The 26726-nt window shown below is 34.9% G+C and overlaps 1 protein-coding gene across 1 annotated transcript in view; it reads left to right on the plus strand.

Moving 5' to 3' along the window:
• LOC128678031 (F-box/LRR-repeat protein 7-like) overlaps window positions 1-26726 on the plus strand; it is a 49186-nt gene that overhangs the window by 17970 nt on the left and 4490 nt on the right. Inside the window, exons 2-6 of the mRNA XM_053759263.2 lie at window positions 15422-15649; window positions 18549-18740; window positions 19901-20045; window positions 23339-23524; window positions 26337-26482. Coding sequence (XP_053615238.1) covers window positions 15434-15649; window positions 18549-18740; window positions 19901-20045; window positions 23339-23524; window positions 26337-26482 — 885 coding nt within the window. The 5' untranslated portion in view covers window positions 15422-15433. The remainder of the gene's footprint in view (window positions 1-15421; window positions 15650-18548; window positions 18741-19900; window positions 20046-23338; window positions 23525-26336; window positions 26483-26726) is intronic.

Raw genomic sequence — 26726 nt, forward strand, 5'->3', positions numbered from 1 at the left:
AATGCCCCAGATGGAAACATTATTTTATTATGCATGTACCAACTTGCGCTAATGATAGTCATTACGGCTCACTATAAATCTTACCCTGGCGGTAAGAGATTGAGAAAGAATAATATTCCACCTGCTCTCTCGACTACAGATTACAGAAAGATAAGGACGGCAAATATTGGAAACATTTTGAAAAGCCTTTAATTGACAAATCTGTTCAGGTCGACGCTCTCGTCGGTTCGTATAAGTTCCCTTTTCTCTCTGATCTTCGCGGATTCCCGGTGTCATTCGAGTCTGTGACGCCGCAAAGCCGCGGGGTCAGCGTTAAGGCGACACATAACTGCACACAAGGCGCTAGTGTGCAGTTATGCCTTTTTCATATTACGCCATTATTCTAGTGTGCATTAATTTGAAAAGAGTATTTTTTAGTTATAAAGGAATTTATTGCAAAGTATTAAAATTTTTCATTACACAATATAGTCACAGTTCAGTAGACTGTGACTACATTGTTTAATGGAAAACTATAAATACTTTGCAATAAACTCCTTTATTTAGTGTAGAATAATTTGGAAGGAGGATTTTTATGTTTTCGCTAATAAACAAAGTAAATTGGTAAAAATGCAATGTTGGCGCTAGTGTGCATTTAAAATAAATAAACCTTGAAAGTTGAAGATTCGCCTATGATTTACAACCTATGTCGATTATTTTCCACTGCTTTCGAATATATTCTTAATAATATAAATAATGATAAATTACATAATGAAAAGGCCATAATTTTCTCACGAGAAACATCATGACGTTTCAAGACTTTGACATAAAACTGACACGCAGTTTTATAGTCTCCTTTCCATCTAACATAGCCCATATGCTTTTGAAATTTAATGGCAGCGCATTCGAGTAAATTAACTAACTTCGAATGTCTTACCATCGGAAAAATGACGTCATTAAATATACACCGTGACTTTTCTATGCTATAGTATGTCGCTGAAAGACGGAGTTTTAAAATAAATAAAGCGAAATACAATAGAACAAATAATAACGGGAAAAGTCGTGGATTTTCCGTATTTATTCCATGACGTCTCATGCGATTCAATATTTGTATGTTCGTAGCTCATTCGGCTACTAATTTTAAATTTATATCAGTATTCCTTGCTCAACCGATCGGATACCAAGGTTCGTATGAGAAAGGAATGTTCATGAATGTATATTTCGGGATAATTAAAAAAATATTATGCCGACTCGACACTGTCGTCGAACAGTTTGCCAAACTTGCGAGAATGCGGTATACATTGCAGGTTTTTCATTGCGGTAAATAAAAACATCCATACTAACTACGCAATGTTCACGCATTCTCGTCGGCATGTGTTTTGAGTTTAGCGACAGTGTGGAGCTGGCATTAAATCCCAACTAATATTATAAATGCAAAAGTAAGTTTGTTTGTTACCTCTTCACGCATTATCTATTGGGGTGATCGTTATGAAATTTGGTACACGAGTAGAAAATAACTTGGAATAACACATAGAGTACTTTTTATCCCGGAATTCCCACGGGAGCGAAGCCCCGGGGCGCAGAGTGCAGCCGCTCTCGATAAGTGGACTGCATTCGGATGAGTAAAGAGGTCTAATGAGAAATCATCGTAAGAATGCGAAACAACCAAGAAACCCATACTTCCATTTGTAATAAAGTTAGTCTGTTGAAATGTGAAAATTCCACACACTAGCTAACTCACACGGAAAGATTACCACAGCCAATAACCGTTTAAGCCATTTTATATATTTATAACTGACAAGAAAATAATCAGACAACAAATTTCTTCATTACTGGCCAGTTGCATTTAAAAATAAAGGAATTCAATTATTTTGAACAAGTCTTGCGCGCGATCGCAACGTACTCCCAACTGCGAATCAAATTGTCCAACATTAACTTCTATTCTTTAGCAACAGCGGCGAATTTCCAATGACGTTGTCTCAATTTACGTGTTGACTGTACCTTGGGTGGGACATTTGCATAGAAATCGTCTATAATTGCCGTCCACCGACGGAATATATCGAGTTATTTAATAAAAATGCACACGATGACACCTGCAAATATTTTATATTCCCGATTGACGTTTTATAACGTATATAGCAAAATGTCAAAGAATTTTAAATGGGATAGAGAAAATTGCATTAAACCACCTACGCCTTTCGGATGGACATTTCTTGATTGTGTGTAACAGATATTTTGTAACTAAAGTTTAGTACATAATAAAATTGACAGCACATAATCTTTGTTACCGTTAGTACTGTATTTATTTATGTACTGTACATTTATTTATGTAATAAATTAAGTTATTGTTTGTCAGTTAATTGCATGAACTCATCTAACGCTAGAACGTTTTGATTCGTTTTATTATTTGTTCATAGAAATATTATTGTTTACTTTCAAAATCATGATCATTGATTCAGGAAATAGACCTTCACAGGAATTATTACAACGCTAAAAACTACAAGCACTTGTAAAACTATCACTGTTGAGAAAAAATATGTGGAAATACATTTTTGGAATTCGATTGAGAGTAGTTACTCAAGAAGATTATATGTGTAGGGGACACACAAAATCACAAACAGTCCCTCTTTATAATATTAGTATTTTCGCTAGAAAGTTTAAAATCACAACATAATTGAATGTCTGGAGGTTTAATTTTATCTATTCGCGGGATGTGTATGTAAAGTGCATAACGAGTGCCAACTTTCAGTGCATATTGCATATTGCCCTTGGCGACGAATAATGCACGTTAGGGTTAAGATCAAATTTATATTTTAATTTTTAAGTCATATTCATTTTATGTCAGAACTTCATGTTAAACCTGTAGTTTTAGAACTAAGTTCTGATACAGACTATAAGTGGACTAATAGAATACCCTTTATAGTGAACACACGTATTCTATTCTATGGAAGGAAGTTAACATACACATTAACTTAATTGGCAATGATCAATTTGACACGTTTATATAATATGTGATGTAAGTAATATATGAATATAACTTTAAACAATGTGAGGTACCGGATTCGATCCCCGGTCAGGTCATGATGGAAAATGATCTTTTTTTGACTGGCCCGAGTCTTGGATGTTTATCTATATATATATACGTATTTGTTATATGTTGTTAGGTGGTAGGTTAATCTCAGGTAGGGTTGGAGTAGAAATAGACAAAGGCAGACAGTTGTATAATAGTATAATTAATAAGTAAAATACAGACCCTTCAAGGGTCTATAAATAATTTAAGATATTTTATTATATATATATATACCGTAATGTGGTACGTGCCGATATCGTTATGGTAATGAATGAGTCAAAATGTGATTACAATATCAAGTAGAACAATAATTTTAAATTTTTTTGTAATTTAATATTGTATATTGTATGTGTAGATTACATAATATTCTGCCACCCGTATCAGTACACAATATCATGTCACAACAGTTATTTACTAATAAATAAATTTTTCATTTGAATATTACTTATGCAGAGGTTGTGGCTAAAGAAGCTCCATTTTATTCGGGCTTCTCCAGCCAAAACTGACTGTGGTGCTGTCCATCCAGTCAATTGCTCACTGCAAGGTGAGGTTGTGCCTAACTGTCCCACTCCTTGTACAATGGAAGATTTGTATACGTCCATGGCGACTAATAGTAAAGTCCAATGACGGAACAATAACATACTGTTCTCAAATTAGATAAATAAACAAGCGGTCCCCCCGGCTTCGCTCAGGTAAAACCAGAATGAAAAAGTAGCCTATGTCCCTCCTGAATTTTAAATTTCATAAAAATCGACCCGGTAGTTTATGAGTTTATATAAACAAAAATACAAAAGTTTTCTCTTTCTAATATTAGTATGGACAATGATTCGAGAAGACGAAGAACAAAATTAACTATGCGAACACCGGCAGACTCTCAATGTCATGCATCTGGTGAACACACAATAAAATTGAGTTCAAAAGACGTATCATAAAATATCCTCCAAGCCGACCTAATTATTGTTCCTTGTATATTTTATTGCAAGAGCATTAAGCGTTGCTGTCGGTCGTTGCATTCTTGACAATTTGCAGAACGGCCATAAACTAATGCCATTTATAATTTAGTTTTCATTGAAATCATATTGTTCGACGTCCCTGGTGTTTGCAGTAAAATTAAATTGTTGTTGTGAAATATACCGCCGGGTTTTACGTTTTAATGAAGCCGTGGTCCAATGGTCAACGAATGGTGACCGGAGAGTTTCAGATTCGAAGTAAACTCGTGTCACGTGATTTCGTGTACTATTCTGACTAAGTATAGTTATTTTCATTAACCATCTCATTGCTTCCGGTGAAGGGAAATATCGCGAGGAAACTTGTACAGTTCATAAATTATCTAGTGTGTCAAATGGAGAATACGGTGGCCAACCACTTCATTAATATTAACAAGAAAGTTTTTACGTGTGTGTTTCATTCCACGTAATAATCACGAACCTCGATGAATATTACAACTACAAGAACGAAACGGGACCCCAATCGAATAAGTTCTCTTTTCTTTAAGTATACTTTTTTAGACTCGAGGTTAGTTTAATATTTTTTTGTATGAGCGATCATTGTTATTTGTTTGTGAACTTTGCCAATTAACAATCAAACATAATTGGGTAATCAAATACAATACAAAAGGTAAGATAATAACGACAAGAACTTATCGCCCGTCTTTTTTGTTTTATAATAATTCACATAATTATTTATAATAATATATACATTTTACATCGTGTGCATTTTAATAATCTATCATTTCTCTACAAGGTGCATGGGTAAAAAATTACCCGTAGACCCACCTGTGGGTTAAGCTGATGGGTGGACAGGTCGCGGCTGAAATAAGATGCCCAACCATAATAGCTAAAAGTGCCCAACGAGTTTCGCAACTCTTCGCTCTGTCCACGACGTAATTGATAAGGGCATGATACCGTATCTATATGTATATCTCTGAATATTCATATTCTTATAGTCGTATACTTCAAGGCTTAGGGTCTGGCCCTTATGTAAAATTCAAATTTAAATCATTTATTCAGAAATTAGATCTTCACAGGAACTTAGCAATTTCATATTAAAGTTAATTTTTACATTAAATAGCAAGTTCTGACAAGCTCCAAACTACTGGCATTTCGGAACGACCACTGCTGAGAAGAAATGCCGAAAGAAATTCATTTGAACAGTGTTGATCCCTATCATGCCAGAAGGGCTTACCATTATTATTGTTTTTTACATTTTTCTAATCATATATCAAAGTACATAATATACATAGTAATTCTAATATTATTATATAATTCTAAATTAAAGTATACATAATATACATAGTAATATGTAAAATATGACTCACACAACGATTTCCTGGGAAATATTAATCCACTTTATTAATTTGTCTTTTCCATTTCACACACACACTACCAGATAAATCATAAACTTGCAGATTTCCTCACCATGCTTACCTTCACTGGACATAAATGCTGGTCTATTAAAAGTACTATATGTGATTCAGATTGGTATACATGTGATAGGAGTAGGACATGAACCTGGGATCTTCGCAGTGCTTTAACCACCATTGTATCTTTCAGATGATTGTGGTTACAGCTGGAGTTCATGATGTCCTCTCTTTCTCTTTCTTATCTGAGCGTTTTTCGGTTTCTTCCTCAGCCATAGGGCATGGGAGCCCAGGGTCCGCAGTCCCCTCTTTATATTTATACGTGACGTATACTTATTTTACTTCATACTATACAAGTGTATTTACCAGGAATCTTGTTAGAAACCTCGACAAATCAAAGACTAGAATGGTGCTACAAGCAATACTTTCAAATCGAAATGCTGTTAAACTTAGCTATCAGCTGTCAGGGTTCTCCTCATACAACATCTACTATGGGAGGATATGGAATGGTCTTCTGTTAGGGCGGAACCACAAAACTGGATTTAACATCACAAATATTTATTATTTTAATAACACATTATACAAAAAATAACAATTAAGCAATCATTATTATTACATTAAATAATTTACTTGACGTGAATGATGACAAAGATAAAAAATTAAGACAAATAATAATATGAATATTAAATTCGATCTTTTTTGATTTTTGAAATGTTTCGCTCGGTCATGCGTATACACACACAGAATTGCAAGGTGGGAAGAGGGCCTTAGACGCATCTATGTAAGTTTGTATGAAAATCCAAATACATTATAGCCGTCAAATTGTACAGTCAACGTCAAGTTGAATGGAATTTTATCACGTGGTAATAGGGACGAATTTGCAATGAATTCGGTCAGGTTTGTATTGTTGAATGTACTTATTTATTTTGTGTAATTCATTGTAATGAGATTTGTGGGGGGTGTGGCCCATTGTGTGTTTGTTTGTCACACCACTGTTTAAGAATTCAAGGTTTTGAATAATGTATTGACTTATATGTATGGTGGTTAAGTGGTCACACCTACGAGCTCATAGGTTTTTCTGTTAAATAGTTAGTTTTAGTTATAATACTTATTATAGATTAGAGACAATAGAAAAAAATAAAGGTCTCTCTTTTCGGAGCATCCCTTTCCCTGCCATATAACGTCGGAGTTCAGGGTCTGTTTCACTCATGTTTCTTTTCACTTGTTTCATGTTAAGAATTCAACCGTTTTTGGCAAATTCTTCTTCATAATCGTATTCCTCATGGCTGAGGATCGTGGTCATTACGTGAAATGAAACACACACAACAACTTTCTTGGCATTATTAATGGAGTGGTTTGCCATTGCCTTCTCCATTTCACACACAAGTTAATAATAATCAACCAGCGTGCAGGTTTCCTCACGATGTTTTCCTTCACCGGAAGCAAGTGGTGGTCTATGAAAACTACTATACACGAGTCAGATTGGTATACAAACTCATGTGGCACGAGTAGGATTCGAACCTGGGATCTTTCGATCTACAGGCGAGCACCACCACCGCTTCACTACACTTTTTTGGCAGCACTTTGTAACATATCTTTAAAATATCAAGTTCGCTTTAAATAAAAAGAAAATCGGATAGCCCGGGAATGTTAGTGTTTATAAATCACAAAAAATAATTATAATGATAATACCAAATTTTTCGATGAACTACAAAAGTGATTTTTAAGTTTTTGTTCGAATCCTACAGAGAGAAAATATGCGGATATGAGATACAAGTTCTTTTTTTAAAATTTCTGCGCATTATCATATTTATATTCTTTTACTCGAATAAGAAGTGTTGATACCTTCCTTATGATCAAATCACAAATATAAAAACATTACAGGGATCAAATATTAATATGAAAGAATGAGGTTGTACATAAAAAATTATTAGATTAAAAATTAAATCTTAAATCACAGACATAAAAACAGGAGGAAATATTTAATCATAAGGAGCCCATAACAAACCTTCTTACTCGAGTAACAGAATATAAAAATGTTTTCACTATGCATACGATGTGAGGAATGCAAATTTTCTTGACTTCAGTTTGGCTTACTATGAAGCTAAACCATTGGTTTCGCTTGGTTGTGTCCCTCTAAGGTGATGTGGTATCTAATCTATTATAAGATTAATAATAAATACTCAAGATTATTAAGTATTATTAATATGGCAGGGCATAAATAGCAGCATAACAGTGGCCCTTTTAGGTTACATAGACAATAAATGCCAACAGTGAAAGGTTAATAAGCGGACATAGACACAGGAATTCTTGTAATTACGCGCGTAGACCGCATTAGGATGGGGTTATAGGTTAGGACACCTGGTTTCTGATGATGAAAATACTATAGATTATATTTACTTGTATACGGTTCTAACACCTAGGGAGACTGAGTGTCTAATATATATCTAATTTATACGTAATCGTCTATAAATTATCACTTTCCAACCGATCTTAGATTTTATTTAGTTTCTAAATTCAAATTAATTTATTTCGTGAACATAGGTAGTGATGTAGATGGTATACACGAGTGGTTTTCTCCATGTTCCGCCATAAGACATGCAAAATTTATCAAATAGGTTTGTGTCATTACATTTATTACATTATAAAACAATATCATGCAGAAACTAACTTATAGGTAATATTATTATCATCAATTAATTAATTAATTAATTAATCAATTATCATAATCTATTATGTCTAAAATCTTACTTTGCCACTAAAATGCATTATAATCTTAGATTTTTTAAATTCACCGACTGTTCACTGACTACAGATGTCGAATATTGCTAAGGCTAGATTTTTTTTTAAAATTAGCACGTAAACTGTGGAAATTTAGTCAGAAACAAAATTATTTATTCAACTTTTTAAAATTACGATATCAATTGTATTGTACATATATATCATTTGTATTGACGTCAAAAAACACATTGGAGTTTTGAGACACGCTGAAAACATGCGAAAACACGCTGACACGTTGAAAATGTTTAGTTTGTCACTAGTTCCTGAGAAAACTAATGCAAAATTACATATGTGTATCTTTATTCAATGCTAGCTTTTGACCGTGTCTTCGCCCGCGTTTATTATTTGCGTCCGCTCATATTTTTTTGTCAATATCTCGACTTTTAAGCAATGTATCACGATGAAACCTATACCAGATTTTAAGTTAGACTACTATACTATACAACTGTGAACCGCATCAAATCCCATACAGTAGTTTTTGCTTAATGCGCGAACAAACATACAGACAGACAGACAACAATTCTAAAAAAAATGCTTTGGCTTCTATTAGTCCCGTAATTTCTTTAAAATAGTATTTTTCTTTAAAATCTTCAATGTAGGTACAGTACAGATAGCCCATTTACAGCTTTATGATGTGTATAAAAGTCAATACTATAATACATACCCATGTCATGTTTATATAGGTATAATGTCGACACATACCGGCGACAGAGCGGCCTAGAGCCGGCGCCAACATTCACTGGCCCACGCGTGGCCTCGCCCAGCCCAGCCCAGCAACTCAGATGTGGCTTCTAATCTTTTGTGATTACCATCTGATGTTAGATGGAACAAAATCATGATTTTTCTTTCAACGCATAATTTTGTTTTCAAAGATGGCTGCTCAATTTTGTCAAATCCATAGAATTAGTAGGGAGTACCTACTAATTCCATGGTCGAATCTCTCAGATTAATAAAATAGGACTTCTTAATAATTGAAAATAAGAGTGAGTGTCACCACTTAACTTTGACGTTGACTTTAATCTGGGCGCCATCGACTATTAGACAAAATGGTGTTGCATCAGTCGGTTGCAAAGTAACTTCACCAGGGTTGCACTTGCAACCCAATTTAAGGACGGGTTGCACCAGTCAATTTTGATGTAAATTTTAACCTGCGCAGAAAAACGCAAAGTACACCATTTTGACTAAAGCGGCGGCAGGTCAAAATCAACTTTGTTTGAAACTTAAAAGCATTTCAGATCAATTTAAATTAATCCTATACTATAGTGAAATTAAAAAGTACACTTACTTAAATTATAAAATAAATAAATAAAAATTTTCTTCGCTTCTCCAGCGTTGTGCCTCCTTCTTTTCTTCTCTCTTACTTTGATAATCAAATCAATTTATTCTCGGTCAATGGCAGTAAACCCTTCGTATCTTAATATTATATGTGTAGGTAATATATCATAGCGATTACACACGTCGTGCAAATTCTAATTTCTTAACTGACATGGCTGTATGAAATACGACTTACCGGCCTCAGATATGAATGTTAGAAGAAAATATAAATGTTATATTTAAAAAATGGAAGAAAGAGAAGGACGGGTATAAGACATTTTAGTATGACGTCCCGTAATTGGACTAGCTATAATGCTCGGGCGTTATTTATACCAATTGCCATAAATTCCTTTCATGTATGCACTAAAACGTCCATAGACTATATATCAGTTACTAACAATGCCGCCACGGCAAAGACTGGCAATCCAGTGACGTATTTCTATGCGATTATCATAAATATTTAAAAATAAATGAGACGTTTTTCTTTTTTATTGCGCCACTAGTGAAGTGCAGTCGGCCAGTATAATTGGGTTTTAATTTTTTGCCACAAATTTTCATCTTTTTTTTTTTAATTAATAAAAAAATATTTATATGTAGCTTAGGTATTAATAGGTACGAGTATGTTCGTATTTCATTTAATGAAGTTGATTTTGCATTTGCCATATATAAAAACAGATGACTAGAGAAAATTTTGATTTAATAAATGAGAACATAATTAATATTACCTACATTAAACTACGAAAATGCATCAATAAAATTTAACAATCTCCAAAAAGTTATACGATCATGTAGCTTTATTGTCTCCCGACCACATTTTATACCCTCAGATACTAAAATTCGTCTTCATTTGGTCTTCGATTAATCATAGGTACACAGTCCACCTACGCAAGCACTTTAGATGTATAGAAAATATGGATATTTGGTAACAGAATTGCTAGAATTGCTAAACCCGTTAGTCTAATGGCGATATTTGATATATCCTATTTTATATTAGTAGTTTGACGATGTTATGGTCTGTACAAAATAGTTCTGAGGGATAAAAACAGATGTATCTTATTGCTATTAGATTTTATTAGTGTATAAAAATTCAAACAAGCACAAATCCATATTATATAATCAAACATAAGTTGATTACATAAAAAAAAAATCTCCAATGGATTCATCATTACATATGCAAATGGGACACGGCACATTTACACAATAATGATGGCATACAAGAATTGATGAGCAATAATTCTATCATGATGATGTCTCATTCCATCACTCTTGTCTCTCTCCCTCACGTATCCCATTTACATTCTCAGCTGTGTTGCCCGGAATACCCGTCAAAACAGTTTTGAGATATATGGAAATTTGTGACGGCTTGCTTGACGTCTACCCTATTATAGAATACTAATCCAGGTCTCGAGGATGTCGCCTCGTACGACATCCTCGGGGAAATCTGGAGAGGAGAAACTCATCTCACTCAACAATACCATTTTCAGAATTAGACTTGTTTATATGTCTCTTCCATTTCGAAAGTTTTTGTCCCCCTTGATCCAAAAATGCCGGTCCTTCCTTCCTTCCCTCGTGGACTATTATTATCCGCAGTTAGGCCTCTTGTCTGGCCCTTTCTGCGTGCGGAGTCTGAGCCGCTGATCGCTCCCGCCTGCCCAGCCAATATGCCAATTTTAGAATATCATCGTCATATAGTTAGTATGTTTTGCGCATTTAAGCTTAATTAATTGACGACCTCGGTGGCGCAGTGGTAATGTGCTTGCCTCTTAACCGAAAGGTCCCGGGTTCGATCCCCGGTCGGGTCATGATGGAAAATGATCTTTTTCTGATTGTCCCGGGTCTTGGATGTTTATCTATATATTTGTTATAAAATATAATATCGTTGAGTTAGTATCCCATAACACAAGTCTAGAACTTACTTCGGGGCTAGCTCAATTTGTGTATGATTTGTCCTAATATATTTGTTATTAAATAATAATGGCTCAATTAAAAGGCGCCGAAACTACTATCCGTTTTGTCTTACAAGTCCTAACATGTAAACAATTCTCACAGTGGTCACTTACTTTTGATTTTTTTTTTGAAATTAAGTCAAATTATCAGATCAAACCCACATTCATTCTAAAGTAAACATTTATTAACCACAGTCATTTCCTAATATGTCTATTTTAACATTACAATTTTACATTACTGTAAAATCATAAAAATACACAGTAAGATTGTTTACGTAATAAGACTTGCAAGAAAAAATCGGAGTATAAACTGTTCGAAAAGGTCGCCACATTTGCACGTAATATTTTGTGGAATCAATGACAACTGGTATTGATTTATGTGGCCATTGTAAATGGCTAATTGTGAAATAGGCTGGGCGGTAATACGAGTATGATTAGTCGACGATTATGCATTAAAGTTTGGTCTTGGTGCTGTAATAAATTATTACAATCTGTTGATATGCAATGGCGGAATGTAATAATATTATAAACAAGATGCAAAAGGCCTGCGAAGTGGAGAAGAAAAATAAAGGAAAGAGAGAGATGAAAGACTGTTAAATCGCAATAATATATATGCTGTAGAAAATGCTGCGTTGAGTGTTTTCTCCTCAATTAGGCGCTTTGGAAATACCAGTGAACTTTATTTCAAGTATTTTTTTGGCAAAATTAATTAAAATATATATTATGGTTATAGATAACTTTTGAAAATGGATAGAAACGGATATAGGAAGCATGGCATGGCAGAACAGATGGTCACAGATAGATGAGGAGGTCCGAATAATATGAAAAAAATGTGTGATGCGATACGAGCTCCCATGAAAACATACAATAACTGAAAAAGAAACTGAGCCAACATTTGTAATATTTGTATTTTTATTTTATTCCTTTTTTTTACTCAAAAACTACTGGATTGTTTTCGATGACATTTGGCACAGAGACAGACAAAACGAACATCAAAGTCTAGTTTTATATCATAGTTTAACGACCCACACCAAGAACTAAGCTTGTTCCGCGGGTCATATGTTGTGTCCATCACAGAAACGGGTACAATACACCCAAAACCGCAGATAAATATTTTAATAAACGTCAATTTGGAAAGATGTCGAAATAAATACTACTAAAATCTGAAACTGTGGATGTTTTCACATTAGGAGAAAACTGTACCTATTTTGATGTGAATAAAGCCCGGATCCCAGCCTACTTTCGTATGTAAATACGTCAATCAGTCTTTAGACATAGTCTGAGAGATAGATTCGATCGAGGAGAAAGCATCATTATAGACAGAACAGATGCTTAATACGACATTCGATCGATAAGCTGCTATGCTGTGGAATATGGAGGTATAGAAGAGTAACTTAGGGATAACATGTTATTTTTTGTGTATTTTGTTTTTTTTTTTCAACCATGTACTTTGTTATAATAGAAAAAAGATGTAAGAAACAATAATGGTAAGCCCTTCTGGCATTATAGTGATCAACACTGTTTCTTTCGCCATTTCTTCTCAGCAGTGGTTATTCCGAAAGGCCAGCAGTTTCTTGCTTTTAGAAAAAATATTTTTATAATCGTTTCATTATAAAGTGAGTACGCTTGATAACCATCCGATAATTTGAAGACGAAGTAGCCGAATCTTTGTACACATTTAACGTAATTAGTTAAAATGAATAAAGAATATACCGATGCCAAACATAGAAAATAGCATATGATGGCACAATGTCAGTTTACCCGCAGAGAAATTTACACTAACCCATGGTCAACCTTGTACGCCATTTTGAAGTTACATACAAAAACTATATTTAAATAGGCCGTATTGAAGCACTGTTTTTATGCGTATTGATATTACACGGGATGATTGGCGGAGCCGAGTGAATCGACGAAACGAAATCAACGGCCAAACTTCTATACTCTCTACATTTTGAGACCTTTACCATTTAAGATTTCTCCTAATGTGGAATACCGATATATAATATAATATTTCCTGCGATATCATATCATTGTCTAGTTTCACAGACATTTAAGTTTTGATGCGTTATTAACATTAATTATCGTTTAAAATAACTGTGTAATAAGTAAATGATATGTTTTCGAATTTTTTTTATAATGCTTTATAAATAATAACTATGTATTTTAACTATTTTATTTAATGTAATTTTGCATACCTTCGCAAGAGGTAAAATGTATAAGGATTATATAATATTATGATTTCAACTTTGTGTATCTACATTTTTATGAAAATAAATGAATTGATTGATTGAACTAAATAATAAAATCTTCTAACGAAAATATGAGAATTTTTTCAGACAGTGCGTTTGAAATCATTCGTATACCTTGAAAACAATTTTTAGTTGCGAATAATTGTGGTACGTATCACTTCAATTTTACATCAGTACATTTCCAATTTACATATAGATTTTTATCTATGATTAATAATGTTATTTATATAAAAACGACGCCTCGCTAGCATGATTAGATTTTTAATCGAATCGAAAATACAGAAGTGCGGGATTCAAAAGAAATGGTCATGTTGGTATCATAAAGTGTCATGGTGGACTGGTGTTCCACCCTAACGTCAAACCCGATATCCATGGTATATAAATGGCACATTCATTATGCTTCGGCTGTGAGACAGCTTTAGTGCCATCTTTAAGTGTGGCACATTGGGCGAGTTTTGTCATATCTTTTCTAATTTACTTTAAAACGACACACGAATCGCGAATAATAAAGAATTTTGAATTTCAATAAGATAAGATCTCCAAGCAAAAATACTGTGTAGTATAGCTTAATCTATATTTATGACTTCATATTCCCAGCAGCAGGTCACGTAGGACAGAAGACGATAAAGAATTCTAGATAAAACTTGAAGATATATTTTTCTGGTCTATACTGGAAACATGGACTGGCTTTTGCAGAAAGGATCCAGAAGATAAAACTATCAACTAGAAAATACCTATGTCAAATTATCATCATCACAGCCATTGAAACGTCCTCATTGATATGGTACAGACCTTCCTTATGGATAAGGAAGGCGTGCCCAGTGAGGATTGATGTATTTTGCCGACTGCAAATACAACCGGGAGCAACTCACTATCAGAGGTCCAGTGTGCTAACCACTGCACAATTTAGTTCCTCTACTAAATAAATTACTCGATTTTGTAAAGCATGTTATGTATGTAGAACTTGCCCGCTCGACCAATGTGAACCAGAATAATATATCGGTATTAAGACAGCTTTACAACCGTGTATGTGGACCGAACGCGTCTTTTTGTATGTAAATGATTGCTCAAGATAATTGTAATTTATATGTGCCCATTAGTGTTAAGATAGACGAAGTAAATGCCTCTTTATTTGAAGTTGCAGAGCTAAAAGTAATAATTTTAATTCCAGTTAAGCTTTAAATTATTCGCAACTGAGTATAAAATTTAAATAAATTACTTTTGGAGTGAAGTAAAGTAGTTGGTCAATTACAGGTTATTTTGAAAGCTGGCCTGGGGTGGGGTGACGTACAGTGCCACCTGTGGTCTGATTATACGACTTCAGAAATTCAACAGACAATTTCATGTCAAGTAACCCCGTGTTGACCTCTATGTGGTAGTAATAAAGACGAATTTCTATGGATGAGGTCGGTACGCTGCTAATTGTACCCGACTGGAGATTTCGCAGGAATATAAATTTTCAATTCTTGAAATTCGTTAGTATACCGAGAAATAATATACCGGGATGAGATACATTTTTCTGTTTTGAATTGTTGGTTAAGGCGGTTGCGAAACAAATATATTCCTAATTTACAATATTATTTTAATGAACATGTGTAAAGGGCAGTTTGATAAGGTATATCAGATATATAAAGTAAAGGATATAGCAATCGACACTCACGCAAATAACACCAGAAGCAAGCGAGGGAGTATAAAGACATGAAAAATAAACTTTTTTCTATTTCAGGTCCTGGACACGATGTCCAGTGGGAGCTGCTCAGGGCCGGGGGTGTGCGGGGGCGCGCGGCGGAGGCCCCCCCCGCCCCCCGAGCCTGCCATCTCCCTGGCCGCGGATCTGAGCGAGCTGAGTCTAGACCAGGGCTACCACACCTTAGCTGACTGCGGTCCACCGAGAAGAAGACGAGACAATACTCTCAGCGATGCCTTGTGGCTAAAAATACTGTCTTATTTAGAGGTAAGAGAATCAAAGAGCGCCGATTCGCTTTCCTACTTTTCTTCCTCCATTACTTGCGGTCTTCGGTAAGCAAGCACTTTGGGTTTGTCCGTTCTGTCAAGGCCAGGCGTAAGCGGCAGAGCTTAACATTTGTTCCTTATGTAATTTGCTAAGACGGTGCTCCTGGAGTTGCAATGACATTCACACGAAGGCCGCTGCAAATACGCGAGTTCCTCACACGGTCGAGCTGGCAAATCTGTATTTTCTGATATCAATCTTCAATAAGATTCTTCACCAAACTTGCGGCTTCATAAGGACTTCGTGGTCGATGGGCAAAAACTTTCACCAATGTTTGTAATCTGCTTATTTCTGGACTATGTATACCTCTTCTTTCCATAGTCATATTTCCTCATGGCTGAGAGTCTTGGAATGAAACACAGACATAAAACTTTCTTGCCATTATTAATAGAGTGGTTTACCAATGCTTTCTCAATTTCACACACGAGTTTGTTTGCACACACACATTGTTTTGACAAAGATAATAAATGAACTTGTTCATGCATTTTTCGTTTTTGAACAGATTTTAATTATTTCACAATTACCAACTTTTGAAGTTTATTCGCTTAAAAACTTGTGAACTTCAGTTAAAAATGTATCATATGTAACCTAATCAAAGTTTCATGCTTGGATTATAAGCATATATATATATATGCATATTTATGTAACTAAAGCAATGTGTACTCCATTGAGTTCTAAGCTTCTGTACCCGTCATAATAAATTCTTGCCGGAAACTCTAAAGCGATTTATTTTAATATGGCCGATGCTTCAATTTAATTGTGTTTACTTTTTTCATTTTTATACGACCCTTTTTTTAATATGAAAGAATTAATTTTATAAAATAAATATTTTTCCTCCGTGACTCGACTTTCAACGGTTTAATTTCAGTTGATTTTTTTGTTCGGCTTCGCCACTCTGTATGGGACTCTCTGTGTCTACAACAAACGTGAATTTGCAATGATTTGTACAAATTGAACTGCTGTTAACTGTATAGGAAAATGTACTTTATTATTGATGTCGTATGTTACTTTGTGGGTTACAGTGTGAGCAAAATTTTACGTGGACGTGTTATTGTATTTTATTTAAAAGGTTAGTTAACTCTTGTCAATCTTTTAATCTCTCTTGTAATTCAGGAAGGTTTTTAAATACTACAAAAAATATATAGCAAGATAGAATAACGGATTAGGTAGAGAGTAGGTATCAAAAGAAATAAATAGCGAAAAATTAGCCTTACATATTATAAGTTCACTGTCGCGTTTGTCTGTCTGTATGAACGCCATAAAATCAAAAACTACATATATTGGTGAAAACTGTACAAATTTTTGTACAGTTTTCACCAATATATAGGGATTGCTGAGGAAGGTTGAGGTGTAAAATTGATTATGATTTTACCCGAGTGACGTCGACACGGGCCGCTAGTGACAAAATATTTTTGCTCGCCCATATAAATTCTCTCCCATAAAAATCTTATAAAACTTGGTATAGAAACTCGGAAATTTGTGTTCTTTTTTCACATTCCTTTTTTTGAAGTTGTTTTCATCCAGTAAGATGAAAGTTGGTGTTTAAAACCTACTTAAAAAGCCAGTTGGTGTTTAATGCGGTCGACTGTACGGTCTAATAATGAGTTTATAGCTCCAAAAACAGCAGTTTTTGGAGAATAAACTCATTATTAGACCATAAATAGATCAAATAATATACACAGTCACAGTGATGGAATAAAACGTGCTCTCAAACCAAATTAAAAGGGGTGAAAAATAGTTATTTTCGGTAAAAATCCCGACCTTGGCCACTCACGCGGACAATCATTTTCGTGAGCCGGTAATTTTCGCGAACCCTATTCATCCTTTTCAGACGTCAATTCTATTCGTGGTCTATTCACTAATTTCTTAGTAATAATAATGTTTTCTTTCAATTTTGGTTTACGTTTTACTATGAGCAACAAGATGCTGCCAACCTTCTGGGCACGTTGCCACAAGGCAAAGAACTGCAGGGATTATTGGCATCTTTGTGAATATAATGTATATAATCCTTCCTTTTTTGAAGTAGTTATATTTAATCAAATTTAATCAATGCAAGTTTATTTGTTAGACAAATTAAATAACAACTTTTGAACGGCTGTCAACTTATGAATCTATCAAGGATTTTCATAACTTGGTTGTCTCGTCTCTCATCCACGAGAAAATGTGGAGTGGTCTTATTCTAGGGCGGGAACCATACGTCTTGTAAATGTTTCTGCATTGATTAATCAGTTATTCGTACAGTTTATCACCTTAGGGTGAGTCGCACCGTCAAATTTGACGTTTATTAACCAGCGCGCGCCGCTGACGTTGAGACAAAATGGCGTACCTACGTTGCGTTTTTCTGTGCACGTTAAAGCTAATGTCAAATTTGACGGTACAACCCACCCTTAATGTATTTCATACAAATATTGTTTCAATGTTTTTGCCAATCAATCACATCAAACGTCGAACAAAATTCATCCATCAGGGTGTAACAATGGTACCTATATGGTGTCGACGTATAATGTTTTCTTTATATAAGCTCGTGAATACCTAAATTCAACTGAACTTTTTACATGTGGGTTTAAAAAATAAGTATATTATAGCAAAACCCAAGATCTTTAGGTATATAAGACATGTAAACCAATATACAATAGTAATCTATGTTACAAACTTTATTTTCTCGTCAAAGGTAATAGGCAAGGGTATAAACTAGATCTACTTTTAGGCATTACATTTGTAACCTATTTTTACATGATTTAAATCTTGCTATACCTACATTTCCGATTAGCGTGATTCAAGTGAATGCATTCATTATTTGTACTATTGCTGTTAAATGTTTTAGGTCATATTTCTTTTCCAGGTAACAGACCTCTGCCGCATGTCGCGCGTCTGCCGGAGATGGGCCCGGCTCACCAGCCGGCTAACGGCACGGCCCGAGATCTGGCGGCGGGTGCGCGCGTCCGGCCCCTTGGAGATCGCGGCGCGGTGCGCGGGCGCGCGAGCGGGACCCTGCGTCAGCGCTGTCAGGGAGTGGCGGTCTAAGAGTTGTGTTGTGAGTCATTTGTTTTTGTATTTATTTTTAACACATACTGAGAGGATTTGGGTTTGGTTCTAGGGGCCCTTGGATATTGCGGCGCGGTGCGCGGGCGCACAGCTCTTGGAGAGTCCCCATAAGTAGGCTATGTAGATGACGGTGACGAATTTGGGTGTCTCTTTCTGTTTGCATTTCTATATGGTGGGGCAGTCTTGTTAGCAGCTGATGCGGCGCCAGATTTAGCGACAGCTGTCTCTCACTCATCTCCGCGAGTTCCCGATTCTGAGCTGTGACGATGCGAAGCATAAATAAAAATAAAATTTTAAAGATTCGCTTGAGATTTTTCAACCGGCCGTCTGTCTGACGTCAACCTTTTTCTGTAATGCTATAGTTGCCTGTCAGCTGACTAGGCTACGTGTGCTTTAGTCGCCTCGTACGACATCCTAGCAACAGCTATTTCGGTCGTGTGAAAATACACCTGTTCATTGAAACCATTAAAGATCTCAGCATCTTATCCCATCTGTCGACAAATCCAATGTCGCGAGATAAAATTTATCGAGGCTGTTTCTATTCGCATCAACTGATATGCAATGGAATTTATGCACATTGGATTAATTGATGGAGGTAACTTTTTAAGATAGTAAGTCTACCGCATATTATATCTGCAAGGACCTTCAAGACATGGTAATAGAGGAGAAATTGCAATGGTAGCTAGGTTGTCATGTTGCTGGCTATATGTATTACGTACTAATACGTATCTACACATTTTTGATACGATATTTTCATGTTTTATTTTTATTATATATTTTTTTAAATCTGAGTGCATTCTTGGCATATTATTATCACAATGTTAACAAAATCGACTATCTTAACACGTGTTATTATAGAACAGGCATCATCAGTCGGTTTTCAGAGCTTTACCTCGACTATACTGCCTGTTGCGCAACTAACCCACTTGTATACTACTAGCGACTCAGCTTCGGATAAAACCATTATTGTACAATTTAATATAATTAAAATATCCTAAGAAATCACACAATCTATTAGTGAAAACGGTTCCAAACCACCCTGTAGTTCTCGAGTTAATTCCGTTCAAACAGAAAGACCGTCACACAGTCATTTTGTAATACGTGAGGTTGTTTACCACGATGGTATTGATACATTCATCATTTTTCCAGGTGACGTCGCCTGGAGCACAGCTATTGTCTTCAATATTCCGTAATCTGACACACTTGGCCGTGACTGGATCCAGTAGTATGGACGCGAGATCGCTAACGCCACTCATCACCGACCTGGTAGACTTGAGGCATATTGATCTTACAGGTAACTTAGGCGCTTGAATTTGTTCATTATCATTGTTACCATTTTAGATCAAATGCTGTTCTAGTCTCTGTAGACAGTAGGTAATAAAAGACTCGATTTTTGATGGATAAACAAACGCAACCTCGCGTGCTGCACAACTAAGTTTAATCGTCTAGACATAAATGCAACCGGCCTCAGCCTGCTTATGTTTGGCTAGACTGAGATTTAGCCTTTATTATTTCGGCTAGACCTAAGTGCAGCCGATCTTCGTTAGTTATACAAAGCTGTAACGTGTATATCTTAGAGTAGACCTGGCTTTAACATTTATCATATCCCTAGACCTGGGTGAGTCAGTCGCGTCATCATTATTATCGAGTGTGTTATTGCTAACACTGGTATCAGTTTTTAATCAAGTCGCCTAAAGGCATCTGCATGACTTTTACGACTATTTACCGCCATCTACTGGCAGGTAGTCGCATACATACTAGTGAACTAAACTGTCCACCAGTGTGCAGGTTTCCTCACGATGTTTTCCTTCACCGGAAGTAAGTTACCACTTACTATAATTATGTCTATGAAAACTACTATACACCTATAAGAGTCAGATTGGTATACAAACCCATATGGCACGAGTAGGATACGAACCTGAGAACTTTCGATCCACAGGCAGTCTTAATCCTCCATTACACCACCACCGCTTCAGTCGGTCGCAGATGGTTAGATATAAATTTGTCGCCTAGAAATAAAGAAAGAAAAATTTTTTTGCCAAAAACATGAGTACAAATATTCAAATTGATGTTAAAATTAATTAAACCTACATGTTTTACCGAATATACGTATGGACATATAAATACATAAAGAGGAGCATGCTATCCACTACAAATAACAAAAAAAAAAGAATTATAATTAGGTGCCTAAGGGACATTACATGAAGTGGTCATATTTTATGTCGGAAACCGCTTATACGTGTTGCAACAAATTATTTTATGTACTTACTTAATTCGCCATTATGAAACAGATGGTAGATAAACAGGAATTGATTGAAAGTAAACTTTGTCTACAGTTTGTTATCACAGTAAACGATACTTGAACTTAAGATAACTGCGAAACTCACTGCCAACAGGTAACTGACTGGTTTCAGGTAACATTAGCACGAAAAGTTTTACTACAGAAATATTAATAATAAGTAACTAAATATAAAAACTAAACTAAATATACTTAAGTTTTGAGAATGATATTATGTGGAAAGAAACACATACAATAAATTTGTTGGCGATAAAGAGAGGTGACAAAAGTAGGATTCGAACCTGGAATACTTCGGTTCATAACTATCGTTTCATTTAATAAAATCGACAAGACCTCCGGTCCAAATTGAAAAAAAAAATCATAAGAAGTTATATAGTACAGTCGACCAAACATCAACCTACCCAAATTTCAAAATCACCTCTATTACCGCAGCAGAAAGATCTTAGAGTAACTTGATGTGCTGTTGACTTCACTGGTTTTATTTCTCTTTTTGACTAGTGTCAACAAACACACCTGCGACTGGGTTATAAAGTAATAAATACACAAATTCTTTACTCTAGGAGGTACCTACATTCAACGTTATTCTTTTATCGTGACAGACCCTTCGAACGATATATTTGTGCATTTTATTGCGCTTTCATTGGCTTGTATCCAATAAGAAAAAACTTTACGATTGAACTGCGTGCTCTATTTTGAATGGCAACTTATTCTGGGTAAAGGAGTATAAATATTGGACAAAGGAGAGAAATTAAAGAGAGAAGGGAAGGAAAACTGAAAAGATTAGGTACTTTTTCCACATCGGACTTTTGAGAGTGGAAGAATCAGTGTATTTTGATGACTAATCTTGATTATAAACAAAGAGTTCACAGGGTTACTGGTATCTAACGCATAACCTTCCAAAGGTGCAAAAGGTACATACAGACTAACATCTTGTATTCTATAACTTTTGTATAAACGTAATAAATACAAAAATTTCCTTTTTTTACTTTAAATGTCATTTCTGTAAAACGTTAACTCTATGTTCGATTTCGCTACATAACGCTACTGTACTGTCTCGATTGTTTAGCTATTACATAGAATTAAGATGTGTAGAATGGCAAAAGATTGTATTTATATATATATACAAAAAACTCCGAATCACGAAAAGTAGTTCTTTAGGAGGTTTTGCGATGTCGCCCAGGGCTTCGCACCCGTTGGAATGTTAAGATCAAATATAGCCTATAGTAATCGTGGATAATGTACCTACTAATTGTGAAAGAATTTTTGAAATCCCGCCTCAAACGTACAAACTCACAATCGCTTATCTCTTTATAATAATACTTATAGATAATGTGTTCTTACGTGTCGATCCATACAAGCATTAAATTATGTATATCTCGTAAAGAACAAAATATTTATAGGCGGATATTTAATAAAAGATTTCAAGAAACAAATCAATTGTTTACCTAATTTTTTACATTTTATTTTTTTTTTGTAAATATACATAAATGACCATCTGCACTCTCACTATTTTAACCACAGTGAAATAAACTGACCTCACGTACATCGTTACATGTTTATTAGCTATTCAAAGGTCTGGAGCGTAGCCCTTACCCTGTTTTAGGTCACGAGGTTCCTTCAGGTTGCTGTTTTTCTTATATGGGAATATCAAATCAAATACGTTTTTCTATGTTTCAAAAACAAAAAAAAAATAAATGGGGTTTGCAAGACAGTCGGTTGGAATAATTAGAATGTGTCGCGAGTACAATATTTTGTACCTACCAAGCTCATGATTTGGATCGTATACATGACATATATTTCTTAACCCTAAATAATTTCATAAACAAAGTTCGCTTGCTAATCTGTTAGTTTCACACAATTCTTTTGGCATTTTTAATTTATTGCATTAAATTTTCACATCTTCTGACGCTTTATTATCATTACTATATATTTACTGTCAGACTCGTGTTTTCTTGTTGGAATAATAATCTTCATCATGCTGTGTGTACCCACTTTTGGTCTTACAACCAGCTTTGTACACTGTTGATCCTTTTTTTTACCATAAGAATGTATAAGTTGTAAACTGTTGTGTGCAGAAATAAATAAATAAATGCTATTCTTATCTATCAGCTGCCTAGGCCCTAAGTCGAGATCGTGACATCAGGTGAGAATATGGTCTTGAACATATTCTACGGCAGAACCATACACTAATAGAATTTATGTTACCAGAAGTTCTTATGGCTTACATGTATTGCAAACGATTCATAGAAATCGATCTTGTAACACTCATTCTAACACCTCAATTCCAGGTTGCCCAAACGTGGACTGGCCAGAATGGGCGTGGCTGGAAACCCGTCTGATGGCCAGGAAACCACCAGTGGAATACATAGAGCTCACGGATTGTGGGTCAGTCAGTGACGCGGGTCTATGCGCGTTGCTGCACACATGTCCTTCTCTGCAGTACTTGTACTTGCGGAGGTGTACTCTAGTCACAGGTAAGAGTATAGTTTAGTTAGTTAACTGTAACATTAAATGTGTACGGGATCCGTACATCGCAATCAGCATTTTCATTATTACGCAAACTAGCCAACTAGGTAAAATTCATTTAAGTCAGTCCGAAATTAGCAGTCATATCATTCATACACATTTCTCCTTTCGCAACAAATAATAAATAGTGTTTTTTAAATATAAAACTAGAATATCTATCATTTCTTAACATGGTCATCATCTCAACTAATCAAGGTTCAGTCCCGGATTATACAACATGCCATTAAAGGTAAACTGTTTAATGTTGTGTTGTATGTGGCACTATATTACTATATAAGTTAAGGTTTTAAGTTTTACATGGTTTGCGTTTACACACTCGCTCTGTATATCTCGATAAATTGGTTTACGTCCGGTATTTTTCTTAGTTTATATCGGACTCTATAAACCAAACCGCAAATAAATAACATATAGGTTTTAGATCTCACAGAATTAGCGACGGATTGCAACAGAATAAAATTAATGAACAAAAATACGCACAGATTAACGCGTTCGTCACATTTTGATCAATTTATTTTATTTATTAGCATAAACTAAAGGAACAATCTTTAAAAAAATGCTATTCTAAATAAAGGAGTTTATTAGAAATACTCGTAATGCCGTTTTTATTGGACACTGTTTGCTAAATCGAAAACAGTGGTCACCAAAATCCGTGTAGTAAACTGTGATTACATTCTGTAAGGGAAAACTACGATTCTTCATAATAAAATCCTTTTGTTAATATAAATTTGTAGGTTTCTCTAAAAAAATTAATAAATGATATCGATAAAAATGTGATGGTGGTGCTAGCACATAGCGGTTCCGGACGCCATTAGTAAAATGTTTAAATTCATTATTTTAACTTTAGAAAATTCTTTACATAGTTTTTATATCTTAGAGATCTTGTACGTTTCTAATTATATACATGATCAATGAATATTACTATTACTGCACGAATAAATTTTCCCTCGTAACTATGCAAGAGAAATTTTCAATAAAGCAAGTACACAACACGAAATGTCCTACATTACCCGATTAATAAACTGTTAGAGCAAATTCTACGTAATAGACTACTAGGTATTAATAGTCTCTTATTGATATTTAATAGCTGGAACTAGATTTAACTGCACTATTTAGCCGTGGGAAATGAAGGCTAGACGCATTAAGGTTTTAATGGAAGAAAGTAGGAAACTATAAACATTTGCTTAGGAAAATTTTCGCATTTATTTACTTCGTTTCTCCTGACACGATATCTTTATCTCTATTTGTAAATATATCATGCAAGGTTCAATTATAACACAATTAATAACTTAGTATTGTTACTTAACAGCTGTGGTCGTTACGAAATGCTTGTAGTTTGTAGCGTTGATACTTAATGTTTCACAATCCATTTGACATGAAAAGTGGCCCGCGATGGTCTAATTTCTATAATCTTGTGATGAGAAAATAAACGTTATTATTGTTACTATTTTAGATAAACTTTATGTTTCTTGATTGAATTCCAAGTAATCAATAAATATGTACATATTATCTTTTTGCTCCGTGGCTTAGCCCGCGTAAATTTCCCACAGGAACAATTATTTTTCCGGGATGAAAGGTACCCTATGTCCTTCTCCACACTTCAAATACATATGCAAACTTCAAGAAGATTGGTTGAATATATAGAGCGTGAACAGGTAATAATTAAACAAACTTACTTTCGCATATATAATATTAGTTAGGATAGGTATCTAGTATAGGCAATATTCCAATTGTTCGCTTCTGTTCCCTATATTTCAATAATTCTTCCGATTTAATTGAAGCAATTGGGAATTCGAATTAATTAGTTCATAATGGTCAAACCTTTGACATATGATCCCACTGAACTGCAAAATAAATAGATATTGGACTCGCTTCTTCCAGTTTATAGGAATGTCCCAAACTGAAGATAATATCAGCGTACGGGAATTAGTTAAAGTTACATTAACTTCTAGGTAAGTATATTTGACTGTTAGTCGGTATTCTGTAAATTGGATTACAAGATTTTTACAAAAAAAAAAATCTAAATTATTTTCAGCCACAATGTTTTATTGTCATCAGACAGATCTTGCATTCAACGAATAACAAACATAAATGTTCATACAGTAAATTGTTGAAGAGTTCCCACGTGATGGGAGCTGATTCTAGGTGCACCATCAGGTCATGCGTTTTATAGCAATTAATATCAATGAAACCGAAGCAACGGGCAAATTTTCAACTTTGTAGGACCAGCATAATGTGGTGAAATTTAACTTGCACGATTTAATTACAGACAGACACCGAGGTGGGTGAAACTAAATAATTTCTTGTTGAATAGATTGACTAACTCTCTTTATTTTATTCTTTTTCTGTATGTTTCGTAATTTATTCTGTGAGATCTAAACTTATGTTTTGTTTTGTTGTGGTTTATTCTTGACTTGAGAATTCACAGTTTAACCGTTAATTGTAACTCTAATAAGTTAATCTTCCATATATCTTAGAAAGCACTTTGTAGTTCTTTCGATCCGCCAGTTGTAAAACATTATGGTTACACACTATCGCCGATTGTACGTGTTTTATTTAGGGCAATGAAAATCCAGCAACGTTAGTCGAATCCGCCACGGAACAAAGTTTAACGAACTGTTCAGCAATAGTGTACTTATAGCAAAAGTCGTTAATTGAATCTAGTCAGCTCACACAGCGTGTGGCAAAATCTGAGATGCGGGATTCATAGTCTACTTTGACTGAAACTTTTCACTTTAAACTCATTTCAAAATATTGTTTCAGATGCAGGCGTGAGATGGATCCCATCGTACTGCGCGTTGAAAGAACTTAGTGTATCCGACTGTACCGGGGTCACGGACTTTGGCTTATACGAACTGGCCAAGTTGGGTCCAGCATTGCGATACCTTTCTGTGGCTAAGTGTACTCAGGTTTGTAACTATCATTTGTTTATTTTTTAATGTTTTGACTGTACCGGATTTCGGTTTAACGAAGCAGCCAAGTTAGGGTCAGAATTGACATACATTTCTGTAGCTAAGTGTACTCAGGTTTGGCTGGCACGTTGACTACAACAAGCCTAAAAGATCTCTATTAAAAGCTTATGTCAAAAGTAAAATACAGTAAAAAAACTCATTTACCATTTTGCATAACCGTTAAATACCAATAATTGACAAC

This window comes from Plodia interpunctella, chromosome 19, assembly GCF_027563975.2.
Source record: "Plodia interpunctella isolate USDA-ARS_2022_Savannah chromosome 19, ilPloInte3.2, whole genome shotgun sequence".
NCBI lineage: Eukaryota > Metazoa > Arthropoda > Insecta > Lepidoptera > Pyralidae > Plodia > Plodia interpunctella.